At 35.5% G+C, this 27735-nt stretch overlaps 2 protein-coding genes across 2 annotated transcripts; both read right to left on the bottom strand.

Moving 5' to 3' along the window:
* Positions 1 to 833: 833 nt before the first annotated feature.
* Positions 834 to 5585, bottom strand: LOC104884778 (hypothetical protein). The gene is made up of 4 exons (XM_010669471.4): positions 5036 to 5585; positions 4913 to 4941; positions 2077 to 2133; positions 834 to 1395 (listed from the first exon to the last, which is right to left on the bottom strand). Exons 1-4 carry the CDS (start codon positions 5505 to 5507, stop codon positions 1171 to 1173), a joined length of 783 nt encoding a protein of 260 aa, XP_010667773.1. The 5' UTR covers positions 5508 to 5585; the 3' UTR covers positions 834 to 1170.
* Positions 5586 to 8176: 2591 nt separating this feature from the next.
* LOC104884779 (serine/threonine-protein kinase EDR1) lies at positions 8177 to 22361 on the bottom strand. Its single transcript, XM_010669473.4, has 14 exons — positions 21723 to 22361; positions 20907 to 21344; positions 19265 to 19368; positions 18256 to 19055; positions 17931 to 18167; positions 17194 to 17234; positions 14842 to 14910; positions 14638 to 14738; positions 13626 to 13704; positions 13437 to 13535; positions 13036 to 13104; positions 9460 to 9509; positions 9198 to 9374; positions 8177 to 9073 (listed from the first exon to the last, which is right to left on the bottom strand). The coding sequence occupies exons 1-14, from the start codon at positions 22170 to 22172 to the stop codon at positions 8992 to 8994; spliced, it is 2796 nt and encodes a 931-aa protein (XP_010667775.2). The 5' UTR covers positions 22173 to 22361; the 3' UTR covers positions 8177 to 8991.
* Between the last annotated feature and the right edge of the window lie 5374 nt (positions 22362 to 27735).

Below are 27735 nucleotides of genomic sequence, written 5' to 3'. Positions count from 1 at the left end.
CGTGTTCTATTTTGCAGGACATCAAACCGGCTTATATACGCAGAGGATACCGGTTCACACCCTACCACTTATGTCATACCGGAACACATGTAATTTGGGGTGTTCATGAAAAACCGAAACTGAAATACTGTATCGAAATACCGAAAAACCGATCTAAATGGGTGGTTACTGTAACGATAAAAAAAATTCAACCGTACGGATACCGAACCGATAATATTAACGGTTAAACGTTACAGTTACGGTTATAATTTTTGAGTGAAAGGTTAACATAAATATCGAATTTTTTTTTCTCTATTTAATTGTTGTGAAACAGTTTCAAACAATTACATTAATTCTAATATTTGTTGCTAAGTTACAACAATTAGAGTATGTAATTTATTTGAAAACTCTAGTACTAATATAAACACTATAATTAGGAAATTGAAGTAAACTATTAGTTTTATATTCCAATGGATTATCCACTTTATAATACATTTTATATTATAATATAACTAATATCAAAATATATGCAAAAAAAAATTGAAAATATATAATACATTAAGTAAAATATAATAGTATAAATTAAATAACAATGGTTAACTGAAAAACCGTACCGAAAATACGATTAACCGCTTAAGCGATAACCGGTCTAAATGGTTATGGTTCATAAAAAGAGCGAACTGAATTTTTCGGTTACCGAACCGAAATATTGATTCGGGACAGTTAACCACTATGAACACCCATACATGTAATGATGTAATATCAGTCCAAATAACAAATAAACAATGGACCACTTATTGCTATAATTTATGTGTTCATTGATTGAAAAGAGGAGAAGGGGGGGGGGGGTTGAAAGACCTAAAAATTGCTCTTAAAACAGGCAACTGCCTATGTTAATATACAAAAGTATTTAGTGATTGATACTATACAATAAAATAGTGACAAGTATATGGGCATGTACAAGAATCAGGAGATGGAGCACTAGTTGGTGGTTCCATCTACCCCTTGGTGATAAGGTTTCAATTCTTGTGGGGTCGTGGGAGTATGACTGTAGCCTGTATGGGTAAGTTGTAATTTGGGCCTTGACAGTAGGGCATGTTAATAATATACAATACCAATTTTCTTTTGAAAAAAAAAGGCATACGGGCATGTACACTACAAATGTTGTAAGACATTGCTATAGTCTTGCAGTCATTCAGGGACCAGACCAGGTTCACCACAGAATGCATCTGGCTCAAATGTTCTAGCAGAATCATCATTGTAAACTCCAGCTACAACTCGATCTGCAGCTTCAAAGGATGATTTCTGAAGTTCCTTTTGGCTTTCTTCATAATTAATTAGGAGGGCCACACATATGAACAAAGATATTGCAAGTGCAACCAGTGAGTTTTTCAACCTGCCTAGAACCGGCTTCACCTGAAAAACATAAATGAAATCATAATACATCGAAAATGACCAATGTGCTTCTGATAACTGGATATCTCAAGACAGTCAGTGAGAAAAAAATATTGGGATGGAGCATAATACAGTCGACATATTCATAGAGAAAAAAATGTGTTGCCATGTAAATGACCAAAGCCTGGCATTTTAATCTTTTTGTCCTCCTGGATGGTAAAATGCAAGATCAAGTTAAGACAGTGCAGTCTGCAGTGCACTCAATAGATAGAAAGACAGTGCAAGTCGTCCTCTTAACTTGTTTTCCAATAAATCTATTGTTGTACAGAAAGACATAGCCATAGAACTTCAAGAACACCACTAGGCAAATCCATTTCTATGCTACTAGCTAGTATCAAACACAAAACAAATTCTCCGCCATATGTGTCACTTCCTCCACCTTCATCACCCTCTAAAAACATAAAAAAAGTGAATAAAGACAAACCTAGAATTAAAAGAAGAAACCTCCAGAAATATGACATGATGAAACTATATAACCACTTCGAACCCTTCTTGGACACCATCACAATACCTCCTTACCATAGAATTTCTATGACTATCCTCCGCCAGAAAAGTTATACACTTATACTCCATAAAAAACACAATGCATTTCTCAGGGGACAAATAGTAGTTGACCTTTTACAGTCTAAGGAAACAACTGACCTGAAATGAGCCTAAAAGGCGATCACGTGCCAAAACTTCAGCAGTCTTTACCCATATCTGCAAAGAGAGAGATGTAATTCTCAGATCATACATAAGAACAAACAGATTAAGGGGTGACTTTTCTAATTCAGCAATGATCTGCACTTACACTCAGTCAAATGTTTAATATTGTATCCTATTGAAAAGGTAAAAAAAACAGTCAAGGAGCAATGAGTGAGCAAAATAATTAAGAAATATGAGTGCGAGCAGTCCCATAGTGAAGACCTAGACAGAAAATTGCCTAATTTAAGATATCGACAGTTGCAGAAAGTAAAAATCTTGCTTAACTTCATTCTTATCATTAATAATGCCTGCTCTTAAATTTTACGATTCCTGGCTCCTGTTAATTTTCCTCAAAATACTCCTTTAGTGGTAACTACTAAATTTTCAAACCTAAACTGATAAAGAGGTTCTGAAATTCTGATGGTTAAACCACAAGTTGGAAGAAACCCATTTCCCCATTGTCTTCTCGTTGATACCTCCACATAACAAGGTGAGTTAACTAAGCACTTCATCGAGCTGTTCACAACATATTCTTGGAGAAAAAAGCCCTTGGGTTAATTGGATATCTTATGGTGTCGTCCATCAAAAGACATTAGTTTGAGCATGATCTATAAATGCTTCTTAAGAATATTCAGGGAATCCCACACCTAGGATTGTTCCTTCACCTACACCCTTTTGGCAACAAAAGTCCCAAAGGAAAATCTACTAAAAAATGGTAAGAATCAAGTTCTCGACCATGCCCAATTAACACTCTTCATCCCCTCTTCCCTGATAATAACAACCATCTATTGAGTTAAAATCCCAAAATACAAAATTAGCATGACTAATATGGAGGCTCTTGGTATGTGTTATAACGGATGTGAGAAAGAAACAAATAACGAATTCAAAAGCAATAAAAACAGACACTAGAATTACGTGGTTCACCAATTTGGCTACGTCCACGGCAGAGAGAGAATATTTTATTGATGATGATGATGACCTAAGGAATACAGAGTTACAGATGTTATATATAGACTATCTTAGTCGCATAAACGACCTAAGGATAAATCGGAAATTTAACCCGTCTAATAACAATTAATGAAAACACACGTCGAACCACACCCGCAAAACCGCGAGTCGCGGTGCTGGCCGCGAGTCGCGATCAGCTCTCGTCAGCTGTTTGTAAAACAGTCATAACTTTCTTGTTTCTCAGAGGAATTGGGCATATGACCTATCGTTGGAACAAGCTATCACCTCCAATTTGAATCACATCAAAACCATTTATAGATTGAGAAATATGTGCATTCAAAGTCAGCCTTATGTCAAACGTCATTCGTTCTTCACGCATTCTACCAAACACCTTCAAGGCACCCTTCAAGGCACTATTCTTATAGTATGTCCTACTTTTAACCCCTCCCTCCTTTGTTCCAACTCTCTTTTCATACACCCTTCGTATAACAACGGAAGAATAGTAAGCTTCTTTCCTTCTGCTTGCATAAAGGCCTTAGCAAACTCATACTACAAGTTCACCAAAAAAAACTCATACTACAAGTTAAAAGAGAGACCAATTCAAGGTAAAGAACCATCAAGCAGGAATTTCCTTTTCATCAAGTGCATCGACCCAGGAGCCAACCTAAGAGAGATTAACTTAGAAGATTGCATCTCCAAATACGAATGTACATCCACATTAGAATTCTCTGATCTTCACTCCATTTTCCTCTCCATGTTTCCAATAAATATATATAGATATGCTAAAATTGCTTCGAATAGTAGATAACACCACTTTTAACTTTTCACACCTCAAAACAAATTAGCTCTTTCCCTCGACGAAGCCCTAGAAAGCCAAAAAAAAAAACAATGGTTCACCCTAGAAACGTTACACTAGGGGTGTAAGTTATTTGGTTAAAAACCGAAAACCAAACCAAACCAAACCGAATTAGTAATTTGGTTTGGTTTTTTTCGAAATTCGGTTTGGTTTGGATTCAAAAAAATTATTTTTTCGGTTTTTCGGTTTGGATTGGTTTTGGTCTTGGAAAACCGAAAAAACCGAAAAAAACCGAATTATTGTCACTTAACATACGAATTTTGTCTATTATTTTTTTGTGTTTCTTTTTTTTAATATTAATTACGAAAATACAAAAATATTGTCACTTGAAATACAAATTATCAAAAATTTTGGTTTAAATTCGGTTTGGTTTTTATCTTGGTTTGATTTAATTTCATTTCGGTTTGGTTTGGATTTTGGAATATGAAAAAAAATTGGTTTGTTTTGGTTTGGATTTTGAAAGATAAAAAAAATCCGGTTTGGTTTGGTTTGGATTGAGTCGAATTTCGGTTTGGATTTGGTTTGGAAATTTCAAAACCGAATTTATTTTGGTTTGGTTTGGTTTTGACCTTAAACCAAACCAAAAACCGAACTTACACCCCTACGTTACACCTCCAATTTTCCAATATTATTAGTCTTGTTACAATTCAGATGATTACAAATGCTCAAAAAAACTAACTGATCTTGCAAACCAACATTAATCATGGCCATAAAACACATATAATACCCAATTGAAACAAATCAGATAACTCAAAAGGTTTTTACAGTCATACATACATACACCAAACACAAAATTCCACAAAAAACATCACTCCTTCCAATCCATTAAATGGTCCTAGATTCTATTTCGGAATGTCTCAAAATTCCTTTCCCTAATTCACTACTTCAATAACTATAAGTATCTCTATAACACCTTCTCCACTTCCCTAATCTTTGAGTTAATAAATCAACTGATACAAACACAATGAGTGAACAAAATACAAACATTACCTGACCATCATACCATCCAGTCTCCTCATCTGAAATGTGAAATCAAACCAAAAACAAAATTCATCAGATACCCACAAATCATAACATCATATAATTATAACAAACACACAAAATTTAAATTACATTCAACAGTGGCACTCAGTAAGCGATTTCCAACATAAGCCCACCCCAAATACATCCTTAAAACAGCCATAGTCACTACAAATACGCCACTCGAAAGCGAACCCAAAACCACCTTAACCTGATCATGATCCGACCCAACTGACCCAAACCATGAAACAGGTAAGCCCACAAGAAGCCCAAAAGAAAGCCCAGTAGCTAGCAACCTAGAAGCATATTCAACAAGATCACCAGAAGCCCAAGAAAAGGGAAAAGAAGTGGAGAGATTTTGGTATTCAATAATGGGTTGTTGATCTAATGGAACAGGGCACTCTGTTCCAGGTGGAGTGCTGTAATTTCTTAAGGAATTTGAGGAGTTGGGTTTTAATGGAAGATTGAAGCTTTTTTGGTAGGGTAGGAGAGAGAAAGTGGATGAAGGAGAGGAGAAGAAGAAGAGATTTGGAGGTTTTGGAGAGAGAATGGGGTTTTTGGCCATGGCTTTATCCGAAGCCGAAATTGCAAGTTGAAGTCTGCAAAAGAGATTCACTCTCACTTGTCAGTTGTCCATTTCATATTGTAACATTTGAATGTCGTCTTATATACTCCATTATTATAACGATTTAATATTCATTAGTTTATTTAAAGATTAATTGTTTGAATGTTTAGTTAGAGACTTATATATCCCCTTCTAATTGAGTTAAATGAATATGTTTAAAGGGTAGATGAGGATGTGTAAGAAGCTCAATAGTACAGTGTCTCAAAATTATACGGACTCGAAAATATAATTACTTTTAAAAAAATTAACTTCATAGTTGTGGAAATCACCCTTGTTTTCTATCCTTAATAAATTTATCAATGATCAATTTTTAAATTTTCAACTTTCTATTTTTAATATCGTAACCTTTCATTTTTATTTTTATTTTCACAAATTTAGGGGCCTAATTTTCATTTTAAAAACCCCATAATCTTCAAGACAGTCTTAAGTCACTTGAAAAGATAACATAAATGAAAAAATGGTTTATATGTAGTTTGGTGAAACGGTAGAATCACTATTTTAGCCATTAGTTAATTCTACTTGGAAATAATAGAAAATAAATACAAGATTTACAAGGGGATGGAAATGACAATCCAACCAAGGGTTATTTGTTTTAGATAGGAAAAATGTCATGACTCGTGATTAAGTTAGTAGATTATTCAATAGCGAATTTCCAAAAAGAAGTGGACTTTAAAAGGAAGTGTGATTGATATTTGTGGTTGGGAAATGGACTCGCTGGATATTGTCCTTCATATTCAGGGAAAGAAATACTCCCCCCTCCCCTTCTCCTTCCCTTGCAGTCGCACGATTGGATTTTCGGTGGGTGGGGTTTTCGGGGGGTGTTGGGGTTTTCGGCTGTAGGGGTGTGTTTTGAGGCTGGGGTGGGGTTTTCGGGGGGGGGGGGGTCGATGGGTGGGTGGGGTTTTCGACAAGTGGGGTTTCCGGCGGGTGTAGTGGGGTTGGGTGGGGTGCGATGGTAGAGAGGGGGCTGCTGCAGTGGTGGGGAGGGGGTTGGAATGCTAGGGTTGGGGAAAGAGAGATGGTAGTTAATTGTTAATTGTTAATTTAGGTTAAATTAAATAGGTTTAACTTTGATTATTTGTTATAAGTAAGGGTAAGTTGGTCATTTACAAGCCAAAACTTACTAATTTAGGAAAGAAAAAAAAAGTGTAATATCTATTTTGAAACATGCTATTTTAGAAAAGTGTAACATCTAAATAAAAACGGAGGAAGTATATATATTCTCTATGAGATTTCGCAAGTTTTTGATGTATATAGTTTGGTGTTGTAATATCTACATTGTCAATCCATTCATCTTTAATTAAGGTGCAAAAGTCTGCAAGTAAGAGAGGTGATACACATACATCCGGTCTCCGGTGTATGAGGCTAAACATATACTTTCAATGAGAAGTTGCCCCATTATTGTTAGCAAAAAAAAAGGGGAAATTGGAGGGGGAAATAATTTGGCTGATGGCGCCACAAAGCATGGTGTGACGGGACAGATTGTTGTTGGCGCCTTAATGCATATTACTCCCACCAACCTGCATTTAATGCATATTACTCTCAACAAGCTGCAAATTCTAATATAGATTTTGATTACTACATAAATGTATGTTGTTACTAATAAAAAATTACAAACTTATAATCGTTTAAACCTACTTTGTTATTAATGCATATTACTCCCACCAACCTGTCAGAACTGTAATATAAGTTTTGATTACTAATTAAATGTATGTTACTAGAAATTTACAAATTTAAAATCGTCTGAACCTGCTTGACACTAATGGCAAGCGTGAGATTCGAACTCAGGACCTATTAGTCAGAAAAGTGCTCTTATTGCTGCTGATGTAACCAAGTGGGCTGAATATTCACCATGCTAAATAGTGGATATATTAAATAATTATAATAGCACATCCGTTATTTGCAAACTGTAATAAAGGTTTTGATTACTAATTAAACGTACGTTGTTAATAGAAAAATTACAAACGTAAAACCATTTGAACCTGCTTTGCTATTAATATAATTGAATATTTTTTTTTGTTTATATAATCTGTTTTACTTTCAATTTTAATTATCATATAATGGACTTCAAACAAGGTTATCAGGATCGCGATCCTACTTTGGATCGGTGAGGGCATATAGCCATATAGGATCGGATCGTTGGATCGAATTGTACGATCCTACAAAATAACTAAAATTTGATAAAATATAATCTAAATATGTTCCAAATGATTCATAATTTGAGGAGAATAATCCTGAAAGTGCAAATTAGATTGTTAAGGCTAGCATAGGGGTTTTATTATAAGATAATACATACATTCCTCTGAAAAGATCCTACGATTCTGTACAATCTTATACCGATTCCAACCGATCCTATGCGATCCTATGGGAGGCCGATTCTATGAGCGATTCAGATCATTTGGTCATATTAGGATTGTACGATCGTACGATGCTAAATCAAGAAAAGTATTTGTTGCCACACACATCTACAACAAAAACAGACTCCATTAGTCCATTAGTCCATTAGTTACAAAATTTTCGACCGAATACAACAGTTTCATTTAGTTTCATGTTAATCATATCAAGCAACTGAAGCATCACTCTTCGGTTTGAATCATGTACTACTATAATTAAATGAAGCACCCCAAACAATAATCTATTGATATAGAGAATTATATCACAGATTATGCTAATAATTCAGAAAGACACGAAAAGAGATGTAAACAAATTTCAACCATGTAGTGCACCAAGAGGCTAGGGGGGGAGGGGGGAGAGAAAGTACAACCTTTGCTGTTAGGGATAACCCGTGGAGTACACAGAAAGCAGAGTCCCCCCAAGTTCTGAAAAACAATGTAACTCAAGTATCTGTCCAACCCACCCCCTAAAAAAAAAAACTTTAGGGAACAACTTTCTTGTGTTTCCCTTTTTTTCCACTTTACATTCCACAATAAAAAAATTATAAACCAAGTGTTTACAATTCCAATTGCTTTTAGAGAACAATAGTACAATGAAAAGAAACAAAACACAAAACTGTGGTTTTATTCACTTTATTTCCACCCCCACCCTCCCTCCCCTCCTTTCCCCCCATTTAGACTTATACACGTTGAAATTTTCTTTTGTCAGTCTTCTTGCACATATACGAAGTATTTAATATTAACACTTGCAATCCTACAACAGCTAACCCCCATGGCAACCTCCACTGTGCTTCGCACAGCCGATGAATATTTTGAGGATGTCCAAGGCTCTCAAGATTGAACTTCTGAACTGGTAGTGCCGAGTCCCCGCTTCGAATGAACCAACAACTAACATTTCAGTGTTCTGTCTGTTTCTTTGCAACAAAAAAGCCAGTTTACACAGCCACAGTTCAGCTGCTCCTGTTACTCCAGCTCTTCGAGCATAGCAAAAAAATCCTAACTATGAACACAATGGATATAATCACACTTGTTTAATTTTTCTGTACAATCAGGCGATTGAGACCCTTAAGGCGGGTGATAAGCTGTGAGAAAGAAGGCCTCAAACGAGGATCACTGTGAAAAGATAAGAGAAAAAAGTGCATGTCAGCAACAAGAATCGACATTAGCTAAGACTTCCAATGAAAGCACAAAATTACGCAGCTGCTGAAGCTGAACCAGAAAGAACAAGGGAACTTACTTTTCCCAACAATCCTGTATTATCTGGGCAACCTTTACATCTACTTCTTCAGGGATTACAAGGCGTCTATTCTGGAACCCAACAGCTCCTACTACTTGCATGGGGTTTAACCCAGTCCATGGTACACATAACGTAACCAATTCCCACAATATCACACCAAAACTGTAAACATCACACCTGAAGAGTGCAGTTACGTTAAGAAGATTCCAAGACGTATATCTATAATCATCAGCATCTCATGCTATGGCTAATCATAACTTACTTTTCATTAGATGGCTCATTTCTTAGAACTTCAGGTGCCATCCATTCAGGCTGCAATCAAATAGCAAATAACATTACGTAAATTCCCAATGGCTTCAATACAGAGAATCCAGATGCTCAATCCTATTCCTCAAAGTTCAGAAAGTTAAACAAAACATTTGCTCACATTGTTCTAAAGCATCCGCCCCTTCAATTCTATTTGTTGGGTGAATAGATTTTTAGACATACTTTTTTGTCTTTAAATATGGAGCGAAAATGTCAAATACACTCTAGTTTCAACTTTGCCTCCAGGAAGAGTTACATCCTTGGACAGGAGTATAAAGCTCTGGGGTATAATATAATAGTTTGCTCAATGCTAAGAGTCCATTGATACACAAGGTATGATACGAATACATATTATGGTAATTGTTAATTTTGAACCCAGTTTTCCAGTGTATGTGAGATTGACATTAGAGGCATAATATAGAAACTGTTTGCACAGGGGCTTCAGATATCTCTGACAAGGAGACAAAAGCTTCAGCTTCACCATGTCTCAGTATGAAAATAAAAATCCGTATTGAAGGACAAACAATCTGACCATGTCAAATCTAAATATATTCTCTGCACAAAGATAATGGGTAAAACATTTGAATACAAGTGTACAATTGAATGGATTATGCGGTTGCATTCATGAATTTCCTTATTAGAAGATTCTTGGAAGTTTCTTGAAGAATCTTGCAACTTTCCTAGTGATTCTACTCTAAGTGGGATTCTACATATCCTAGGTTGAATTAGGTTTAGCTTGCACCGTTTACTGTTCACTTGGGCTAGGTTTTACGTGTTTTTCAGCACTATGATTTATGATTCTTTTATTACTTGTGTTGTATTAGACGTGTAATTAGGATACGTAATGTCTGATTTTTATCTTGTAATTAGTTTGTGATTTTAGGAGAATTTGTACACAGTTTTTATCTCTTAAAATGTATTAGGCTAGTAGTTTAATTAGCTTAAATATTCTAGTGTAATTAGGATTGTCATTTTTATTTAAAATTTCAGACTTCAGTAAAAAAATCAGATTTGGATTAGTGACATTGATTTGTTATAAAAGAGCTTTTGCTACCTTTAATTTAGTTATTAAACCTAGCATACAATCATGAATTGTATGTAACCTACTCAAAAGTCAAAACCGTGACTTTTGAGTCTGTACTTGGTTTACTTGTATAATTTTCGTTCATATAATCACAAACACAAATAGTTTCATTTGTTTCTATCTAGAAATGCATCAACAGGAAATTAGTTCTACCATTTAAATTACAAAATGTTCCCCAGTAAAACCAATAAGCATCCAAAATATGAGGGGAGAGGGGGTGGGGGGTGAGATCTGGTTATGAAGCGAGAAAAAATAGAGAGTGAAAGAAAGAGAAAAAAAGGCTAGACAAAAGAAAAAGGGTAACAAGGATTTTGTTTAGGTTTTATCTTCTTCAGAAAAATTTCTCTAATTACACTAGGCTGTTGTTAGTAGTTATGGCATATTGGCTATCAAATAGTGACCTTAGCGGTATCTGAGTGATTCCAGAAAATTGGGTATATGCTATTGACCATTGTGTACCTTTGGGAAATTTCCAAGAGATTTACCAGTCCAGAATTTCACCAACGGGCATATTGTGTAATCGTAACATACCTCTAAGGCTAAAAGAAATTTCTTATACGCCAATTACACCAAATCTATTTTATGGGCGGATTATGTTAGCAAGATAGGGGTAACAAAGATGCATATGTTGAAAATTTTGTGCAGGAACACATTTCCAAGTAGAATTCAGCAAGGAAATATATTGAAGAAAGCTGGAAAAACTGATGTGGAGGATAAGACCTAAGAGAACCGTTTATGTTGATTTTAGGCATGCGAGACGTTAGCTTGAAGAGTAGTGGAGAGTTGAGATAATGAAGATTCCAAAAGCAGGAGGCCAAAAATGGCTTGGATCGAGGGCTATAAGAATGGTATGAAGAAATTAGCTTTTGTGAGCATATAACACCTGACAGAAGTGAATAGAGGCGATGTGTCATAACTCACAAACACCTAAACATGTTGCGGCACTCTTGCTTTTCTGACAGCAAGCCTAGTGCGGAATGGGGTTTGTGTAGTAGAAGGTACAAGCAAAGATTCTATTTGAAGACAGAGACACCGTTGCCTATAGGCAACAGGAGGCGAGTCGGGCGTTACAAGTGCAATACCAAGTTTGGAGTTGGCTAAACAACAACAATTAGAATATTAACAGCAAGGTGTCACATATTGATTTCATTCACGAAAGCCCTACACAGGCTTAAATGATAGATAGCTTTTACTCCTAGTGATCATTAAATTAGAAATAACACCATAATGAAAGAAGAAACAATACAAAAGACCTGAAACATAGAGTATGGTATTAGAAAGCATAGAGTACAACTAATACAAGCCAATGTTAGGTGAATTCTAGCACCAAGGATCTACGTGGATGACCACTGGAGATATGGGATTATGGGTGCTTTCTTTTCACCTTATCAATAAGTTTAAGGTTTAATAAGTTCAAATAAGTTTTAACACCTGATAACTTCAATAAGTTCAGTTAAGTTCAGATGAGTTCAGGAGAATTCAGGTAAACAGGACGCGTCCCAAGGCTTTAGTATTGTTGTTAACATTTAACCGAAGTCCAGGAAACTATGTTGACTTCAAACTAGATGCTTTAGATCCCTCATACTAATCTTGTTCAAGTTTACTAACTCTGAACTATGATCAAATGAGAAATGTAGTTTGAACTCAACAATTTCAGTTGGATAATACAATTCTCACTCCCAAAGAGTTACACGCACCAACCTGAATCTATGCAGCCACCTAGCATTCCCCCAAGCACAAACTACCCTATACTAGCATCATGTGTCTTGCGCCACTGTTGTCAAGCAAGCATTAACATTCGGCCTAGCAGGAAATACTACGTTTAGCAGAAAATGCTAGTAGAGAAGAGGCAACAAGAGGCATCAAGTCCTGAATCTCAAAGGCTACAATCAACAACACTTAAGCTCAAAGAGCACCATTATTGGAAAAACATCCAGCACATATCATTGTTTAATGGCTGAATGGCATGATGGGCAAGGGACTCATCACATGCATTTTATTATATGTTGCATTATCATTCTATGGTTCACTTGTTAGACAATTTTCCTTGATTGAGATGAAAACACCAAATAAAATTAAGTCTGAAACCATCATGCACAGGCAACGGCAAGTGCTTGTCATAGTTGTCAAGGTGCTAGACTAAAACGGTATAAGTGCAAGAACAACAGTGTACAGTCTCTCTAGCTAGGCAAACTGGTGATGTTATTTAGAAGATTCGAATCAGATTACATCCACGTATGGTCATCTATTGTAACCAAAAACTGATAGAAGGCAAGCAAAAGAGTTATCTTGTTCAGTGCTCAAATGTCTTGTGTATACTGTATAGTAACACTGACGGAATTACGGTATACTTGGGAAGCAGACATCATATTAAATATTTCACTAGAGACTGTAGTCAATATACCACATTCAATATAAATGCCAGCATGACTAGAAACAAAGTATTACCGTTCCAGCAGTCGAGTTTGATGACAGAAAAGTGTGGTGCTTCAAGCGTGACAAACCGAAATCACAGACCTGCACACAACATCAAAGGATCAAGTTTATGCCAAATTCTAGACACTAAATTCATGGAATATAGCATAGGTGCACGAGCTAGCAGGTATCATCTGATATAGCTCAGAATTTTCTAGCAGGCTTGAAAATAATCTGAGTCTGTCCAAAGCATGAACCACTTTGATGACAGTTCATCAAACAAGTGTCTAAGATTGCTAAATCGAGCCTGGGCTAGATATAGCCAGAAACTACAACCTTCCCGATCCAAATGGTTAAATAACATGTTACCTAAAAAAATTAAAAGCATATTATCAAAGTTCAAAGACTCGATCCATATTGCAGTATGAACTAACCTTTACAACCCAGTTTTTATCAACAAGAAGATTGGGCGACTTCAAATCTCGATGGACAACAGTAGGATGACTTGTGTGCAAATAATTCATTCCCCTAGCCTGCATTTAAGTAAAATGTATCAAAGATTTAAAAAGATTGAACTGCATAATAAGAAAAACAAATTTGTGAAACAATATTTGACATGATACCACATCAAGAGCCATTTTCATTCGCTTCTTTTCATCGATTTGAGAGCCAGATCGATGCAATAATCTGTACAAACTCCCTCTGCATAACAACAAAATGATATTCATAAGGGCATCACAAAGGTAGAAAATGTCATTGCTGGAAAATTGACACCAGTTCTTAACACTTGTTGTCCAGAAAAAGTTTGCTACATAACTTTAAGGTTTGCAGCATCATGAAGGTACATACATCTGATGAATATAGGCTTTTCTAAGAATACTTAGCTCATTTTATTATGTGTTTAAAAAACCTATAATTACCTTTGTACTGGTTCACTAACATAAGTGAGATTTCATAGAATTGTGTTATAAGAGCTTTACAAAGCCTTGGGTATTGTATATACACACACTTGTTCATTTGTGTACTCCAACAATTGTGTGTTTCCATGCTGGATCCCCCTAATTTCAAAACTATCCTTAAAATAATATTGCACTTCCATTGTGCCCCTCAAAGTTCCAACAGCTACATTTTCACGTCTTTTTAGCCGGCTGCCACCCCCAACTCAACCTAACATACACTCAAACTGCATAAAGCCTCTATTTCATCAACAGCAACATAGTGCAGATACTAATAAAGAAAAGAGGAAAAAGTTTTAGACTTTTTTGTACCATGAACCTCACTCATTGGGTATTCTCTAAAAAAATCCTAAACTTTTAAAAACACTCTAGGATATTATATATGGTAACCCTGGAAAGATCTTATTGTTGTGCAATAGGGTTAATTTGGAAAACTGTCTAAAGTACAGGGTCACCATGGATAACTTCTCAAAAAAAAAAACAGCCTAATATCACCACAGGGAAGGGGGGGGGGGGGGGGGGGTAGAATATAAAGCACCAGACATCAGTAATATCTTAACTGCAGATAAAATATCTAAACTGATGGTATGCATAATCCATAACCAAAAGTTCAACAATAGTTTCATAGTAACTATATCCAATCTAATATGAATCTGCCGTGAATAGGTGTAGAACTAACCGGGGAAGAAACTCTGTAAGGATTGAGAGATTTGGAGGACGAGTAACCGCACCCATAAAGAGAACAACATTAGGATGTCTCAACCTTATCATCATCTCAGCCTAAAGAAACCCAGGTTAAATATTTAGGCAAATCAGTTTAAGAAAAAGCTAGAATCGTGAAGAGAACAAATAACAAGAGAAAAGACAACAGATCAATGCTTACTTCACATTTAAACTGAACAAGCACATCTCCAGTTAAGTCTTGGACCAAGAACTTCTTAACAGCAACTTCCTGCAAAGGGCACATTTATTAGCTACATTAAAAAATGCAGCAAGGCCACCATATGTTGCCAGCAAGCATAGCGCTCATATGTGCACATACAGGAGAGTCAACATTAAGACGTGGACATCAAATAGGCACAGCTACGCAGACAAAAGCGGCAAAAGGGAAACAATAGCAAAGTACTAGACTGAACTCTTGTACTACTAATATCTCTCAAATCACATAAGGAGTGTCCATGTATGAAGTGCAAATGTAATGCACATGTAATAACACTCCACAATCTCAACTTCAATAGTCCTACAATGAATGCATGCAGATCAATGGTGTGTCCTAGAATTTCAGCATATGGGTTCAAACATAACACAAGCAAAGGGCCAATTGTTCCTTTTCAGATCTTAGGACAGTAACTTCTCTACACGATCTTTCCTAAACAAGAAACTCTAGTTTATTCATTTGTCCACGGCCCACGCTCTAACAAGCTAAATTACTAAATCAAGGTAATTATTCTCACAAGTACCATATATTAAACAAGAACCAATTCAGCATAAAAGCATCTAGCTAGCTTAAATCCTAAGTAGAAAGCTTAGAATCATAAAGAATGGAGCCAACTAGCCAAGTAGGTAAATGAATAACCTGCAGACAAATAATTCTGGTGCTTTTGTTTTTTGAGAATAAACGGCACAAAGGACAACAAAGAAAAGACATCAATCACTCCGTAGCAGGTGGATGGCTATTTATAGGACTCTTGCAAAAACTAAGAAAGGAAAGTCATAGCAGTACGGGACTTAGGATTGTAGCAGATTTTCAGTTGCAGCGCTAGAGTCAAGCAGAATAGCAGTCAGAACCGGGTGTTCCTTAGCTTTTCTGTAGAATTAAATATCATGACGAGCCAGAGAGGGAGGGATTTTTAATTTTGTGGGCATGCTTTTTCTGATGGGTTACTTACTGATTTCGGTGAAGAGGGCCACACGCACGTGCCAGTTATAAAGACTTGACAAGAAATTTCTTTGTGGGTTCTTCTAAACCCACCGAGCCAATAGTAGATATGTGATATGTCTTTGGTTCAAAAAAAAAAAAGGCACAAAGGTATGCTAATCAATTCACCCTTTGAGAAAGTGGGGGACTCTTAACTCATAAACCCATAAAACAAATTAATTCAAATGGGCTTATTATCACATAGAAGGAGGTACAAGTGTACAATCTAGTTTGATCAAAACAATTTAACATTGGCAATATCCTCGATTTTGCCAATGAGTCGTGAATCAGGCACATGAAAAACTTGTGCTAAAAAGAAATTACAGCATTGTCTTAGTCTTATTGAATAGTTTCACTAAGAGCCTGGCTGATCCTGCAGCAATTTCTTTTTTTTTATCTCGCCACTCCCACTTCATTCTATATGCCATATAGAATGAAAAAGGAGCAGCGAGATGATAGGGAGGTCAGATGAAAGAGAAAGAAATGTCATCTGAGCAAAAATAGCTTCAGGTTGGAAAGTCCAAGAAAGAGAGTAGCTCTGGAGACTTCAAAACCATGAAGATTGAGTACTCCACCCAGAAAAATATGCAAAAAAGCGGCAGAAGGGTGGACCAGTCAAGATCCATATGGTTAGAAGGTTTGAGGTGCTAATGTGAACCAATATAGCAAAAGAAAATGAGAGAGGGAAACAGAAATCTATTGATCTGCTGCTACGCTTAATGGAGTTCCAAACACGTGATGTCCTCCGACAGAAAGTATTTTCTATTTCATTGTTTCTGAAAATGCATGTGTAAAGTGCAATTCACAATTCACACACATTAAGGAAAACTTCAAACCAAAAGTCTTACATAATAGAGTATTGGGCAACCAAGATAGGCATTTCGGATGTGCTTGTGCATCTTTATTATGTGTTCTGTTTTCCGAAACGATTTTGAGAAAGCCAAAAAAGTCTACCTAGCTTGTTACTTGCTTTTCTTTATAAGATGATGGTTCCTTTCAATGATAGTAAATAGTCATTCAGCAACTTATACATATTCATCAAGCCACCAAGAGCTTAAAATGATGGCTCCTTTCAATAATAGTAAATGATCATTCAGCAACTAATATTCACCAAGCTACCAAAACATTCATGTCAAACCCCTCCAATCAAACTCACTTTGTATGAGCCTCCAGAGCATGAAGTTGAAAATAATTATTAAGTAGCAGCAACTTCAACAATCCATAAATTCCAACCAAGTGGATGGTGTATGAAAACACAACTTTTGGTGACAATAAAAAGAAATTGCTGTGGATCAGCCTAGTATCAAAGGAACTTACAGTGCCATTCCAATCTGCACGATAAACTTCACCAAACGAACCTGAAAAAAATAAAACCAGACAAGCTCAAATTATTTTCACTTGCCAATATAAGACATACACCCACGTATGATCAACCATTGATCATTATATTGGTTGCAAAGATCTAAATGATGTACAACTGTATGACTCCATTTACAAATACAAAGTACTTCCTCCGTTTCAAAATAGATTACACGGTTTGACTTTTGCACTATTCACAAACTCTCCTTTGACTGTGTTTTGTGATTTTTACGTAAGGAAAAATATAGTCATGTGTGTTAGATTCGTCTCGATATATAGTTTCACAATATCAACTTTTTATAGTTTTTACATGTAGGGAATTAGAGATATTAACCGTTAAAATTATGTGTTGGCAAGTGCAAAGGAAACATATCACAAGCGCGGAGAATTATAAGACATTTCAAGCTATTTGTTCCATGAGCTTGATTGAGCCACATTCAAGGTCTATGCCAATGCTTGAAGTTAAAGATGAAGGGAAATAAGTCAATAACCTTACCATAAGGGAGAAAAGATTAAAAAAAGAAGAAAGCAACTAAAACACCCAAAACTTGATTTACCCATAATACACAATGAATAAAGTATTATATAATTTGCAGATAGAGAATTCAAACCACAATACTGGTACTTCAGCATTGATTATAAATTTGCTAATGACTTCCAACTTTTAGAGACTGAGAGGAAGTAGAGAATCTGACCTATACCAATTCTTTCTCCAATCTGAAGATCCTCCCAACGTATCTCCCATTCTGCAAACTCACCAAGCACATGGCAGACCCCCTCACTAGAGACGGGGCTAAAGCACTCAGTGTGTCCCTCGACAGTCTCCAGCTGAACACAAGGTTCTTCACCTAAATTAGTTTGTTCCAAAAATTTTCCTCTAGAACCCCGAGAACGCTGTCCATCATGACCAGATAACCCCCTTGAAGAGTCAGCTGCAGTAAAAGAACAACAATTATAAGTAATAACCTCACATGAAGATCCTCTGTCCAATTAAAATGACTTTAGAAAACAAAACAGCACCTGTAGCACCACTCTTGTTCGTTCTGTTAGGTTCAGCAACAAGAGCAACATCAGAATCAGGTCGAGGAGAACACAGAAAATCTGCATCAAGATGCAAATTCTGTTGTGTTGCATTATCAACACTCTCTTCACGCTTATCACAATTGTTCAAGGACTGCAATCCAAAGTGGCATATGAGTGGCATCTCAAACCTATGATCTTGTAAGTTGTAAGTATCTCCGGAGCTAAGAATTTCTTGTCTCCCTCGTTGGACTAATTCAAGCAATGTCTTTTCACGCAAAATACTAGGACTCATATTCATAAACAAATCTGCTGGTGGTGAAGCACCACTCTCTAACAAAACGGCATGCAATTTCTGTGCAAATTCAGGATCCTTCGCCGCACTTATTACATATTTAGAAACATCCTTGACTTTCTTTTCTTGTGCCAGTGATGCTTCTTCAATAGCACTTGGTGAGCAATCATATAAACTGGATCCTGATCTAACAGGCTTCTCAAAAGCATAAGTAGACCTCTCATTCAAATCAGATCTAACAGTAATCTCATTCACATGTTTTGCTTGTGTACTTAAGGAGGCTGCTTCTTCCAAATTGGAGCCATAAACTTCAGGAACCACAACAATATCACGTATATTTCCGTCTAACCCAACCACTTTGTCAAAAGCCAAACTTAAGTTGCTGACAGCAGCAGCACTGTCAGACAAGCCCCGTGCTTCCAGTGCAGTGTCCAGAAGAAGACTGCTAGGCACCTCTGATGGAATTAATGTCCCAGGAGCAGCCATCAAATCAATTATGTATTCACTGCAATATAAAAAGAAAGGCATTGCATATTAAGAAATCAGGGAGCTACTTCCAAGATAAAAAAAAAAAAGTAGGGAAGGAGGTCACACTATCATAGTCAGTGTTCTGGAGTTGAAAAAAGGTAAAAAGTAGATTTAAACAGCCAAGAAACTGGAATCTGACCCTGCAAGGTTTCACAGCCTTTTAAAACCAAAGAAAATAGCCCCTACCTTCCATCATCAAATTTGATCAAGTTTATAGCTCCCTCGTCAGTGCCTGTGTACAAACTCCCTTTTACAAGCATGCATGGAAGATTAATCCTATCAGCTAGTACCTGGTACAAGATTTACGAAAAGATCTTCAAAATGCATCAGCTATATTCAAGTAAGAAGTAATCATAGCAACACAGCATAACGCAAAACATATACAAAAGCCAGTTTATACCGGCTAGTGGATCCCTAACAAGACGGATGATAAGCTGCATATCAAACAGTTCCAGATGAAACAGAAAACTAACTAAAACTAGAAGGAAGCCAATAACAATATGCTACCCATCCCTCTTCAAACACCAAATGAAAAACCTAAGACTTCTTATTCTCATAATTTTTCCTACAGCCACCAAGACATCAATGATCAATGCATGAGCACCAGCACCTTGAAGCAACAACAATCTATCCACATACCTCCAAATACCACACAGAATCATATAGGAAGCAGGCACACATTTTACTCATCTACAACGTCATCATATGCATCCAAAATCTATACTAAGGCTCTTCATTTTACCTCAAGCACCCCAGTCGGATCCTTGACACTCCAGCTTGTCTTTGGAAACTTCAAGACTTCTGTTTGGGGGAGAAGCATAAAGAATTTTCTTATAGTAGCCGAGCTAGACACTTGGACATGGGTACACAAGTACTCAAGTCAGGGTAACATAGTAAAAAACTATAGGATAGTTGCTGAGACACAAGGGCCCAACATAGCACTAACTACATCCTTTCCGCAACAATGACGATGTAAGTAGGAAAATATATCCACACCAGAATGTGGTCCATCTATAAGTCATTTTCCAAGTCAACAAGACCTTAACTTATTAGTTCCTCAGTTTAATCTTTTTAGTTGCCACATGGTGGGGGAGCAAAGGGATTTTAGCCTAGGAGACCCATGTGATGTGAGAGAGGTGCAGAGAAGGTAAAAGGGCACATGTAATGAAGAGAGAGAGAGAAACCCAAGCTAAACGGGTGAGTTTCCAACTAATCTAAGACTTCCAAAATAGGTAAGTTTTCAAACTAAAAAAATGAGGTTGGAATCTTCATCCCTACAATCCCTACATTTCAATGTCCTAAACATGGTAAAATAATAAATAAATAAAAAAGAAACCCGGATCCACGTGGACATATTTGCATACAATTAAGAAGGATATTACAGAAGGTTTAACTAAACAGCTAATTTCTTCATATCTAATAGCATAATTATGTAGGAAATTTTAATATTTTACAACTCAGATTATACACTAAGAAGTTAGCCAAAGCATAGAAGCCATAAACCACACAAAGAATTAAAATGAACCATAATCATACATCATTAACAGCTTTAAACCAGAAATCAAGTAGATAAAGCCTACACTAACAAAACTACTAGTGTATCATGCACAACAACGTGACTTTTCAAAAGATGACCACTTAGTTATTCACAAGTATACATTGACAAAAACCAGTCCATCAAGGTCATAGATGTATATTGCTCGAAAGGATAGGATTATAAACCAAAAACTTTAGTGATAATAGTAACCCTGTCACCAATGTTTCTATCTTGTTTGCAACACTAGAGTAATGAAAAGGAAACACTAAAACAAAGGTAAAGACCACAAACCTTAAAAAGCAAGGCACGATGGCGTGAGAGCCCAATATCAAGACAACCAAGAGGAAGAACAATGGAATCGCAAGAAGCCATCAACTGAGTACTTCTCACTTGCCACCTCTTTGTAATTTCTTCGGCATCAGTAACAGGACCACCCAATCTATCAACAACAAGGTCGGCTAACCTCTGAATCAAACCATTCAACATCCCATGTCCCAGAACTCTAAACTCAACTGATATAGCATACACTTTATTCTCAAGCTGCTGCAACTGAACATCAATGGATCGGTTCACCAAGACAACTTCATGATCAAAGTTACCCAAAATGGAAATAGCTTGAAGATCCACAAGCAATGGCATTTCCCCTTGTGCAATTGAATGCGAAGCGATAGCATAAACATCATAAAATCCATCCACTACCTTTTCATCATATTGAACAACATTGTAGTTCTGCAAAGACCGACAAAAATGAAACTAATCAATACGAACACTCACTATGATTCATCTATAGCTCATGAACAGCACAGAAGGTTCCATTAGAGTATAATTTAACCCCATTTACAACCAAAACCCGCAACAAAATCAATCTACGTGAGCTCTTAACCTTCACCTAAAAAACATCATCTAAAATTTACACTGACATGGTATAAACACATACGGTCTTCTTCATTAAACAAACCAATACCAAATATTAATGCCAATCAATACCTAGATTACCAATATAACGCCATCATTTCAGCTCAATTCATTCAGAACCACTCAAATTACCATGTATAATTGCAAAAACCTCAAAATTCAATAACCTAAAATTGAAATAGAAAGACTAACCCAATACTTAAGCGCCAGAAATTCACTAAGGCGTTCATTATCAGGCACCGAAGGCGAACACGCGAGGCTCAATTGCTTAGCTGCCATGATCTGGTGGTCGGATTCGTCGTCGTTTCGAGGCTCAGGATCCGAGGCGCTGATCGCCATTGCTAACTGAAGCTGAAAATCCTCCTCAATGAAATTGAAATCAGCCGGATTTCTCCTGTTCACACTCACGCTAACATTCTCCGGCGCCGTCGCCGGCGAAGACGATTCCCTCGCCGTCGGATCACTCGACGAAGAAATCGAAGGCGGCGATGATGAATTCGACGAAGAAATCGAAGGCGGCGTCGTTTCCGAAGTTTCCGTAGACTGAGTTCGATTATTAGGTATTCGACGAGCCGCGTGATGGCGATTGTGATGGTCGTTACCGATGTGTAGCTTCCGAAGGAGATGCTTCATCTTCGACATAGTTGTTAGTTGCTTAAGCTCACATCAATGGCGGATTTGAAGAGAGAGAAAGAAGGAATTTGAAAGGTTTTTGCTGTTCAAACTTTTGTGTTAAAATTTTCTCTCTCTTCTCCTTCGTCTTCTTTTTTTGGGTTTTTTTAGTATCTCTTTAGACTTTAGACGGGTAAAATGTACACAAAAAGGGAAAAAGAGATAGAGTGAGATTCTTATTTAACTCTTATCAGTTTATTTATTCATTTATCATACCTAAAATTAACCGTTCACTCTCTTATCTTGCTTCCCTCCATTACACAGCAAAATTGACTTGACTCTATCCTAAAGGTTTTCAAGTAGACAATGATCATGGGTTTTCTAGCAAAAGAGGGAGTGTGATTTGTCAAGGGTTTATTTATAGTAAGGGGTGGTTATAGGTAGTTATTTACTTATTTATGATTTTGAGTTTGGTACCATTTTTTACTTAGCTCTCCTTGTGATTTGATCGCAGTATGAAGTGTAATAGTTTAGGTGAGGAGAGAGATAAAGTAGAGATTCATGTGATGAGGAGAGATAAAGATAATAAGAATATTTAAAAGAAGTAAAGTTGCGAGTAAACTGGAACATCCAATACGAAGTGTTGTAACTAAAAGAGAACGAAGGGAGTATTGAATAAGTATCTTATAAAATTGATTTTTTTTATGGGGCGGATGTATGAGTATGACAGTATGAGTGTAAAAAACTATGGGGTGACGTTGTGAGTTTTGTAATGAAAACATTTGTAACTTTTTATCTTGAATAAGGGATAATATTGATAAAGTGTATCACCAATTATTAAAAGGTTGACAATGTTTCATACTTTTGAAAAAATACTTCACAAAAATGTTGAAAAATATTTAAAAATAATAATAAGAGAATAATGGTATCATAATTGTTAATCTAATCTCGATTAAGTTTAATGAATTCTCTAATGGATCAAAATGCCCAACCAACCTTCCACACATGTCATTGCAATATAAATTTCCTTGATGGAAAGTTCATCAAGTAGTTGATTTTAAACTTTATCGAATAACATTTGACTCCAATAGCTTGCTTAGAAGACGACAAATTTATATAATTTTCAGAGTTTCATACGAATGCCCAATAAATTAGAGTTGTATCCCCCAGGATGTGTTTTTTGCCATTATTTTTTTAGAGAACGTATTGTGTCGGACTCGTCCGACCATAATCTTGGTCGGACGACTTTCAGGTGGTTCCAATTTTTTTTCAGGTAGTCTTCATTTTTCTTCAGGTGGTTCCAATTTTTTTTCAGGTAGTCTTCATTTTGTTTTCAGTTAGTCTTCTTTGTTTTTCAGTTGGTTTTTGTGCTTTAGTTAGACTTACTTGGGTTTCAGTTGGTCTTTATTCTTTTTCAGGTAGTCTACATTTTTCTTCAGGTAGTCTTCATTTTGTTTCAGTTAGTCCATTATTTCTTTCAGTTGGCCCATTATTTCTTTCAGTTGGTCCAACTGAAAGAAAAGAAAGTCTAACTGAAAGAAAAGAAAGTCTAACTGAAAGAAAAGAAAGTCCAACTGAAAGAAAAGAAAGTCCAACTGAAAGAAAAGAAAGTTCAACTGAAAGAAAACAAAGTCCAACTGAAAAGAAAACAAAACACTAACCTCTACTTTCTCTCACTTTCTCCTTCTTCTTCATTATTAAACAACCCTCATTCCCTTTGGATTATAGTTAAACAAAAACAGATGTTGAATATTCTTCTAGTGAGGATTGCAAAACATATGTTAAATATTCTTCTAGTGAGGATTGCAAAACAGATGTTGAATATTCTTCTAGTGAGGATTGCGAAAGAGATGTTGAATATTTGTATACATCAAAAAGGTTCTGTAGCATCATATTCTCCGATTTCATTGCATTGAGTTCTGTTTTGCAACCCAGAGTATAAGCCATCTAGAAAAATCCACGAACTTCATGTCGACATTACTTTGTTCTCCTCAACACTTCATGGAAACAACTCTCATGTGCATCAGCAGATAAGTCAGAAGCAAAACAATGCAAGAGCAAGCAGCTGATGGATGGCCAAGAGAAAATTCCAGCATTTTGCGCACAGATGTTGATTATTCTGATGACTACCGACGGAATGATTGCAAATCCTTGAAGATTGATTATGGCAGATTTGAAGGATTATATGAAAATCCAGAGAAGAAGAAGAAAGAGGAGAGAGAATGTGACCTAAAAAGTGAAGCAGAAAGAAGATGTATTGGGCTCAGCCCGTCTGACAGTAAACAATACGTCAGACGGTCTGATCCAATACTTTCACATTTTTTTATTACCCCTCATTAGCACCTTTAGACTTTCTTTACAGATTTACCTATCTATTGATTGTCGTTGTCACCTTTAGACGTAAGATTTGTTATACACATGATATTCTTAGTGATGAATCTATATGATGTAATTCACTACATTAGATTCCTTTTTAACTAGAGAAAAATCTTTATCAAATAGTTGGTGATAGGTGATCGAAAAGGGTGAAAGTCTTTCTTTTAAACTTCTTCTTGGGTTGGCAATATAGATGGGTTTAATTGCTTAAACCTCTTAATGATGATAGAGTGTAACGATTAAAGAAGGCAAGAAAAAAAAAGCAATGTTGAATTAACGGTTTTAAAAGTCTTTCAAGAATGAATCCTAAAAGTTATTTTTGTCCTTTATATATTAATTTTCAATCCCCGTCTTGTTGGAAGTCCCTTGTTCGACCAAGTTAACTTTCTATCAATGCACAACCTAGGAATCTGCACAATTGGTCATGAAAAACTCTCATAATTTTATGGTTTATGCGTAGTCCTTATATTTGCTCGACTAGTTGCATATGTGTGGTCCCCACACATATATCTGCTCAAGTAGTTGTAGATTTCCTTACTTCTATGTGCGGTCCCCATATATATGCTTCTACAAACGCCACACAAGCACACAACTTAGTTTTACTCTTATTTTTGGAGTTACTAAGAGATGATATCTTGGATATTTTGTAACACCCCCAAATTACTCGCTTTGAAATAAATAATTTAGTAAATAATATTTGAGTAATTTAGGAGTATTACCGCCACGTGACTAACACGCTTTCGACAACCAACTACTAACTAAAAAAATAACTTGCAGCGGAAGACTTTAACCAAAAATAACAATACTTCTTTATTAATAAAAGTAAATATTGTCTCAAAACTCAAATTAAACAAAACACCCTAATAATCTAGTTGAAGACCCCTTCCTAGTATGCTCCCATGCACATCCAAAACTCACCTGCAAAACTGCTTACCAAAAAGGTAAACAGAGCAAAGCCAAATAGGAAAAAGGAAATACGCGTCAGTATAAAACTGAGTACGAAATGTACTAGATAAGTAACACATTTTTCGCAACATTTTTCATTTTGAAAACTCCATCACTAATAATTCAATAACAACTTTTTAAGAATAAACTATTTTCAAACACATCAATAATAATTCAAGAATAACCTTTTAACAACAAACTCTTTCCAAACACTTGAATAATAATTCAAGAATAACTTTTTAAGAACAAACCCTTTCCAAATAACTTGGATTCAAAATAAACTTGAAAACAATTCCTCTTCTTATCTCCGATCCCTTTCTATTTCCTAAGTGTGCACACCCCCAAGCTAGTCATCCCATCACGGATCTATATCAAGGGGTAACAATAATTGTCAACAAGTGGGCTTTAAAGCATGAACCCTTCTTGATATTAATTAAGCGGTATTAATAATAATATAACATGTAAGTCATAAATAAACCCTTCTTGATATAAATCAAGGGATAATAATAATGATGTGACGTGTAAGTCATGAATAAATAAACCTCCTTTTCTCATAAACAACTTTTTGAACATTCAAAGTTCATAAAAAACAATCAATCTCTCCTTGTAAAAAATAAATTGAATTTCCAAAAAAGATAACAAAACTTTTATATAAAAATGATTGATAGAATTATTCATTCTTTTCACCTCCAAGAGTGAATAATAAAATATTGTAACCATTTCAAACCAATCCAAACATTAGATCAGTAAACAACTAAACACACATAAAACCACATTTCGAAAGATCTAGCTACATAACATACCTTGATTTTCCACAAAGAGTATACTAGTATCTTCATTTAATATTATGCTTGAGCTTTCTCATAACCAACCAATAAGTAACTTATCACATGAATTTAAACATGAATGACCTATTATGAGCATAATATTTTTGAGTAAGAAACATGAAAATCTTTTTCTTAACCCAAAGAAAAATAAAACTTGAATAAGAAATATAAAACTAGAATAGATAAGAAGAGAAATAAGAACCTTAAAGTAAGAGAGTATGAATTCTTCAAAGTTTTTGGGTGGAAAAGATGGCTTAAGGTATGGGGTATTTATAGGAGTAGAACAAGTAGTATTTAATTTTCAAAATTAAATAGTTTGTAACCTTCACCATGAATTAGAAGATCAAACCAAGATTTGTAACCTCCATCATAAATTTGAAAGTTTGAGGGAAACACAACCCCCCCGGCCCCCCAATATACAATCGCGTCAAAAATAATGGTCCAATTTTTTTTTTCTTTTTGGAAAATTTTGACTAGGATTTAAAACCCAAAGCTTAATAAATCCAATTTTGGCGTCATCTGCAGCCAAAATAATTTAAAAACGAGTGAAGTTATTAAAATACCCTTTGCTTAAAATAGTTATATTAGAAAATAAATATGTTAATTACTTGAATAAATACTAAAAAATATGAGGTACTCATTAATGAATGCAATCAAGTTTGTTTTATTACATTTATTTTCAAGTTATCGACGTACTCCATAATTTCCTTTATTCTATGATCGTGTAGATAAATCTGCAAAATATTACCAATTTTTTTAATCTTTTCATTCATTTTGAATTTGACATTTTCTATGACTATCAAGCACACCGTCTAGGCGTACTATGTCATAAGAGTGAATAGAAGAATATATTAATGCAACAATTATTGTTTGGAAAGTAGTACTTCTTCCATTTTGAAATAAGTGAAACGCTTCTCTGTATTATGTGAGAGTTTTTTGAGACAAGTGTTTCACTTATTTCAGAATGGAAGAAGTATATGATTTAGTAACTAAAAAAATTTGTTATTTCTTTAATAACAATATAAATATAATATGAATTGCTTATAAACTAACTTACATTCTCCAGATGTCTTAGCTTGCACTGGTTTGAAGATATTAAACTAATATAATAAGAGCATTGTTATATTATATTATGTTATGTTATGTTATGTTATGTTATGTTATGTTATGTTATGTTATGTTATGTTATGTTATGTTATGTTATGTTATGTTATGTTATGTTATGTTATGTTATGTTATGTTATGTTATGTTATGTTATGTTGTGTTGTGTTATGTTATGTTATGTTATGTTATGTTATATTGTATTATATTGTATTATATTATATTATATTACAAGATTCACCGTTATAAGGTACGTATGCATACTAGTTCAGTTAGATACGATATTATCATGTTTAAGTTATTAATTCTTTCATTAAAACCTAGAATCATGATAGGTAACAAT

The sequence above is a fragment of the Beta vulgaris genome, chromosome 2 (genome assembly GCF_026745355.1).
Source record: "Beta vulgaris subsp. vulgaris cultivar EL10 chromosome 2, EL10.2, whole genome shotgun sequence".
In the NCBI taxonomy this organism is placed as follows: Eukaryota; Viridiplantae; Streptophyta; class Magnoliopsida; order Caryophyllales; family Amaranthaceae; genus Beta; species Beta vulgaris.
The sequence above is the reverse complement of the archived record's forward strand: the minus strand, read 5'-3'. Positions and strand labels throughout refer to the sequence as shown.

What these genes read in the sequence shown, in the direction of transcription:
- LOC104884778 (XM_010669471.4), bottom strand. Translation starts at nt 5,507, where the DNA reads ATGGCCAAAAACCCCATTCTCTCTCCAAAACCTCCAAATCTCTTCTTC. An exon ending in CTGGATGGTATGATGGTCAG is followed by an intron (nt 2,134 to 4,912) that starts GTAATGTTTGTA and finishes CTCTCTTTGCAG; the next exon opens with ATATGGGTAAAGACTGCTGA. An exon ending in GCCTTTTAGGCTCATTTCAG is followed by an intron (nt 1,396 to 2,076) that starts GTCAGTTGTTTC and finishes TATGTTTTTCAG; the next exon opens with GTGAAGCCGGTTCTAGGCAG.
- LOC104884779 (XM_010669473.4), bottom strand. Translation starts at nt 22,172, where the DNA reads ATGTCGAAGATGAAGCATCTCCTTCGGAAGCTACACATCGGTAACGAC. An exon ending in TGGAGAAAGAATTGGTATAG is followed by an intron (nt 17,235 to 17,930) that starts GTCAGATTCTCT and finishes TATTTTTTTCAG; the next exon opens with GTTCGTTTGGTGAAGTTTAT. An exon ending in GTGCAGATTGGAATGGCACT is followed by an intron (nt 14,911 to 17,193) that starts GTAAGTTCCTTT and finishes TGCCCTTTGCAG; the next exon opens with GAAGTTGCTGTTAAGAAGTT.